The 6558-nt window shown below is 33.8% G+C and overlaps 1 protein-coding gene across 1 annotated transcript in view; it reads left to right on the top strand.

Moving 5' to 3' along the window:
• The window catches only part of LOC108573497 (xaa-Pro dipeptidase), a 7311-nt gene extending 5488 nt beyond the window's left edge, over nt 1-1823 (top strand). Inside the window, exons 7-10 of the mRNA XM_017935954.1 lie at nt 1-264; nt 458-902; nt 1062-1213; nt 1417-1823. Coding sequence (XP_017791443.1) covers nt 1-264; nt 458-902; nt 1062-1213; nt 1417-1459 — 904 coding nt within the window. The 3' untranslated portion in view covers nt 1460-1823. The remainder of the gene's footprint in view (nt 265-457; nt 903-1061; nt 1214-1416) is intronic.
• Nucleotides 1824-6558: the final 4735 nt, after the last annotated feature.

Here is a 6558-nt window from a genome sequence, read left to right as displayed (position 1 = left end):
CATAAAATCTCCACAAGAAATTGAGGTGTTGGAATATGTGATTAAAGTAAGCTCAGATGCTCACAAGGCTCTCATGCGAATGGTGAAACCAGGATTTGCAGAATTTCAAGCAGAAGCAGCTTTCATGCATTATGTATATTCTATAGGAGGCTGTAGACATGTGTCTTATACCTGTATTTGTGGATCTGGACACAATGCATCTATATTGCATTATGGACATGCTGGTGCTCCTAACAATAAAGTTATTAATGATGGTGATATGTGGTGAGTTTTTATATGAGTTTTGAAAATTTTTCTTTCTTTTTTCATAGAAAGTATTACTTTTTTTATGCATATATAATAAATTGAAAAAGATTTAAGAAATATCAGAAAAAAGTAAAATATAGATTAAATGGTACATAAAAAATTTTAATATCATATATTTTTTGCAAATTAATATTTTATTGTGTTGTTCAAGTCTTTTTGATATGGGTGCAAACTATTGTGGATATGCAGCTGATATTACATGCAGTTTTCCAGCTAATGGAAAATTTACAGAGGACCAAAAAATGGTATACAATGCGGTACTTGCCGCTCGCGATGCTGTGATGAATGCTGCAAAACCAAATGTTACTTGGACAGATATGCATCTTTTAGCAAACAAAACCATGTTAGCTTCACTAAAAAATGGTGGTCTCTTAGTAGGTGATGTTGAAAAAATGATAGAAGCAGGGTTGAATGAAGTTTTTCAACCTCATGGACTTGGACACCTTATGGGATTAGATGTCCATGATGTTGGTGGATATCTTCCAGGACATCCTGAACGTTCTTCAGCTCCAGGGTTAAGAAAATTAAGAACCAGTCGAATTTTGCAAGCTGGTATGGTTTTAACAATTGAGCCAGGATGTTATTTTATTGACTGTGTAAGTGCTGTTATTTTAATTTTGCAAATTTCTATAAAAGTTTTGTTAACATTAATCATTTTTAAAATGAGTGTATAGAAGTTGTTTTAATTTTACAATTAATTTTATTTACTTTTATATGTCTGCAATCGGTACAAGTAATTAATTAATCAATGTTAGTTACTAGATGCGGCTTTACAAAATCCAAATCAATCAAAATTCATCGTTGCTGAAGAATTAAAAAGATTCAGAGGTTGGGGTGGTATTAGAATCGAAGACGATGTCCTTATAACGGAAATTGGAGTAAGAAATTTGACAGACGTACCGCGCACGTGAGTTTCAACATATTAATTTTAAAATGTGAAAATAATATATACCTTTTTCTGATAATTAAGTTTTGAATTTGATATAATTTGAGATATTTAAAATTCATTAAGAATGTTATAACTATCAAGCAATTTTTACTTGATGTTTAAATTTGTATTTCTATCTATATAAAAAAGCATAAATACGCGTCTGTACAATTTGGTTACAGCGTCGAGGAAATAGAAAAATGGATAGCTGCTGGGAAAGATTAAACTTGACCACGGATGAAGGAACCAAATAATGAAAAAGATACGATACATCGCATAATATACGCGAGTGTTTAACTAACAATTTTATGCAAAGATCCACTATTTACATATTCTGTTCTTCCTGATATAAGAACAGTTGTGATACGACATATAACGTCATGAAATATTTTTACACGCATTTCGTATAGCGCATATAATGCAATATTCAATATCAAACAGGCTTAAATCACTTCTTCCTAAATTGTACGTAAAGAGAAACAAATAAAAGAATATTCTTTATTATATGTTCCGTCCTTAGACGGTTATAAATTAAGTCATTTGTCGTCTTGGCGTACAATTTTATGACAGGCACAAGTGTTTAGAAACTCAGGCCCTAAATTAAAAATACATAAAAATTATAAAAGTGGGAGCTAGTTCATAATTATTTATAATGTAAAATAAAGGATACGATATTACATGTACAAAAAATATTTAAAAAAGAGTACGAGGATGCGAACGCATGACAGCAAGCGTTGTAGTCAATCAGCTTAACCATTGGGCCATGACTCCTAACTTTATCTCTAGCTGAGCTGGTATGGTTGTCACTTGGCATGAATTGTTTTAAATCGTTATATCTTACAAATCGTTATTCATCTGGACGAATGGCTTGTTATATTTTCATTTTATATCAGGCCCTCTTAATCCTCAAATGATGATCCAAATCGGTTTTCCCCGGTTGTTGACCTTCCCTTGTTAGTATTGAAAATGTCACTGGCCTTCCACGTCGGGATTAAGGGTGGCCCTTGATGGCGAAAAGATGATGGCTCCACCTACATAAACTCTACAAAAGGACAGTTTTTCACTAAATAAAAGGAGTCGTAAACGAACTGTTAGATAAATCTGCACCTAAAGAAACGACAAACAGTTGTAAAGTTCTATTTACTAAAACCTTGTCAATTAAATTAAGAAGAGTGATAATGTTTTCTACTTCACTCCAAATATACTTCACCGTCATTAACTTAACGTTGGATGTCTAGATAGTACGCAAAATAGTACTGCTACACGCAGTATTAAAATTCAATTTTTTACATCAAACCATTATATATTTTACGTCAATATTTGTATATATTCAGGACGAATACAGGTCGATTACTTTTCTTCATAAGATAAAATATATATTGAAAATTGTTGGTTAATTATTATTTAAACATACAAGTATTATAACGCTTGGGTATTTCAATTTGTAGCGATTTTTTGTGAAGCGAAAGAAGGGAAGGGAGAGGGCACTGTTAAGCGTAACCTTGGATGTGATATCTTACATTTATTGAAAGGGAATACGAGCGCTGTTATTATCGGGTATGGTGTTACAGTCGTGGTCGCGGTGTGAACGTGTGCTCTTTACGATTATTTCGTGAACGTCAAGGAAGATGAAGAGATATAAATGTTAGTTTATTATAGCGTGCAGTTTTATTTTCTTTTAACAAATGGTTCTTCAGCAGTGGTATGTATGTTCTATATATTATTTATAATCATACATAAACACATATATTAATCATATCAATCATAGTTGAGTATATTTTTTGAAGAATACCCATGCATACCGAAATATCCAATAATATAATATAATATCCAATATTTTTGATCTTATATAAAAGGGGAAATTAAAAATTTTTGGTAAAAATGGAAATTGAGATTAAAACGATTACTTTTATTACAAATTAGTTTGTTTTTAATAATTTACAAAAACAAGTGCATTTTTGGGTCCTTAGAGTATATAAATGTATGTAACCCCTGTGCATATGTTTTACACATTAACACTAAATGAACCTAAAAGAACTGAAAGAACTGAAAGAACTTCTTGTTCTCGTGTATATAATCAACATCTGACTTAACGTAATTGACTTCCACGAAACTCTTGAATAGGAGTTTTTTGCACAGTGGCAAAAAGAGGAGAAGAAACAGCATTATTTATGGCTTTGCATTCTCGATTGCTCCGCTAGATCTTTTCCTCTATAGACAGACGCTAAACTCGTGATCAAGGATAAGGTGGTCGATGAAGCCGGAGCGTTTACGTCGATTTCCATTACGTAGAACAGCGGTGTGATTTTACGAACACGAGCTTTGACGCAACGCGAATGTACGGCAGCCAGCTGCATCACACAACCGGAACACACACATTCGACTTGTCACGAGGTTGCGATGTCAATGATTCGAGTCGTCGTGCAAGCGTTGACCACGTGTTTAGTAGGGGACCTATACACTGTGTCAATAAAATTATTATCATTAGCATTAGCACTAAAAATTATAATGTTCTTGAAAAACAATCGAAGCGATCATTATATATTATATAGGGTGACCCGTTTTAATTTTACCCTCTAAAAAAAATACCACTGAATAAAAAAACCCTCTTTTATTACCAACGTTAACTGACAGCCAGTTTAGTACTTCTCAAGATAGTCACCGAGTATCTGTAAACACTTGTTGCAACGAGGAATCAATTTACGAATTCTGTTCTCCAAAACTTTGTGTACGAAGCTTGCTAAATCGATTATGAGTCGTGCTATAATTATACATAAAAGGAAGAAAAAAAAAATAGACAATATCCAGATTACAGTAATAAATTATTAAAAGGAAAATTTTTTATTTTACGATCTTCATGAACATCTGGAAAAGTTTTTCTAATATTTTACGATGTCTCTATCAATCTTTGATAATTTCATATCTCTGATTGAACCGGTTTTGACTTGCTAACAAAAACCCTTACGTATCCTGTTTTATCGAAAGAGACACTATTTGAACTTGATTAGTAGGTGGCATCAATTTTTGTCCTCGGTGTATATGCGCCTCCAACATTTGCAGAGGCGCGTGACAGTCTGCGGGCAAAACTTATCTGTCTGACACGTGTCGAGCCCTGCAATGTACGCACTTCCATACATGTTCATAGCCTCCGCTCTAAAAACAAATCTGCTTGAAACAAAAAGTCTTTAGTGTGTGATATACGTAGAGCATGTAGGTGTAAATTCACTTAAAACCATTTGTTAGTGGAACATTAACCGTCAGATGGCAGAAGAAAAATAAGAAAAGTGAAAATGTATTGAAATTCATTCACATTCATGTATTGAAACAAAATTCGGCACGAGGAATGTAGACAGTATTGTAACTATTTTTATACCATAATAAAATATATTTTGTAAAATTCGTAATAAACATATTAGTAATAAACGAATTTTTAAAATCGATTTTTCCAAAAACGGAGCCTCATATGATAAAATTTTATTCTACATTTCCGACCTACTTTTTCACGAGGAATTATATTTTCTTTTCAGTCGTACCACAATTTCGGATACAATTTATACATTTAGCATGCAGATAGAATAAAATGTAGACCCTTAAATATCGCGAAATAAGAAAAAAATGATCTCGTATAACTTTCGAAAGAATATTAAGGAAAAATTCAATATTCCGATGCAATTTCTTCATTCTGTTTCAGTTTCCATAAAACGCCTTAAGTACATTCAGGTGTCGATTACATTCGAATGACGAGCTCTTGGCTAAAATTCTCGTATCGTAAATTTCATTCTTTACATCATAAAATTCGACTTCTCCGATGATGTCATCCGAGGTGAACAGTCAAACTGGCTCGATCAACTAAAAATAGCGATTTCTGTTCCTCAGCTTCTTTAACTTTTCTTTTTTTACTTTCACATACTAATTTTGAACAATTGCTCGGCACTGTCCTCAAGTCCTTTTTGCGGGAACGTGGTATAATTGGTGTTCGAGACAGAACGCGTGACTCGGAGAATAAATCTTATCGGTTGTTTAAGTTCAAGTGAAAATCTAACGTACTTTATCTGGAATGATGCATTGAATTATGTAATAGGATAAAGTCCGTTGAAATGCTATTTTTGTTATTGTTTCGTTACTCCACCGATTGACAATGAGAATTTTACCATTGGTTCATTTAAGAAATTATGATTTTTAGAATGAAATGCTCCTGTAATTTCTTTTGTTTTTTAAACAATCATCGTTAATTGCAAATTTTTAATGTATTAATAATTTTATAATTAATTAATTAACAGTTGATCGTTCATTATTCCATACATCCATATTTCCAAAAAAATTGGGATAATATTTTTTTATGATAGATTGTTATTACACAACGGTTTGAGAAATGTTCCATTACTCCTCGGGTCTCGAGTGTGCTCTTAATAGGAACGAGATTTGGCGCCAATTTTGAATTCTTTCTACCTTCGAATCCTTAACTGTAGCATTTATCACTGCACGATTAATCTTTACAAAGCAACAGAAAAAGTATGCAAATTCGTGATTTTAAAAACAAACGAAATCAAAGTACAATTATCAATAAAAAACAGACGCGTGTGTATTATCAAAGATTTTTTATTTGTTTCAGAATCACTGAAAAAGGAATTCATAATTTATCATATTCGCAGAAATTTGGAAACTTCAAAAACTTGGAAAAACGTTCTAATATAAAATTCCGATGAATTGTAATCCGACGTTTATTAACGTTAAAGTGAGATAAAAATAGAAATCTGGCAAATGCACGATGAGAAAAGGGTGGAAGACGAAGAAGAGAGAAGAATAGCTAGAAAAGGGAAAAAGAATAATTTTCAACAGTATCGACATATATATATTTACTCCATACGCGATCCAAATTTACCTTACACGTGATTTACCACGGTTACCTCGGAAACGAAACGAAAAACGGAAGCAGTCGAGCGATTTCTATGAGCACGAATATAAGTGAGACACGCGTAGCGGGAACGCGATAATTCGAAGCAAACTCGCGACTAGTCATTGATCGGCCGCGTGACGCCGAGCGCCGCGACGCCCTCTCCTTTTCTTAACCCTAGCGCGTCCCTACCTGTGCTTCTTCACAATCGTGTCAGACATTTAAGCGTCACGTCGAAAACACGCCTCCCTCTTTCTCTCGCTCTCTCCTCTCTTCCCCCCAGTTTATTTCACTCTCTCTCTCTCTTTCATTCGCTCTTTTTATTCGTCGTTCATCGACTCGTCGTCGGCCGTCTCGCAGCCAAAGGAAAGAATTCGTCGCGTCTCGGTGTTTCTTCCAGAGCGGCGGTCTCTTCGCGTTTTCGCCGTGG

The sequence above is a fragment of the Habropoda laboriosa genome, unplaced genomic scaffold, assembly GCF_001263275.1.
Source record: "Habropoda laboriosa isolate 0110345459 unplaced genomic scaffold, ASM126327v1 scaffold162, whole genome shotgun sequence".
NCBI lineage: Eukaryota > Metazoa > Arthropoda > Insecta > Hymenoptera > Apidae > Habropoda > Habropoda laboriosa.
The sequence above is the reverse complement of the archived record's forward strand: the minus strand, read 5'-3'. Positions and strand labels throughout refer to the sequence as shown.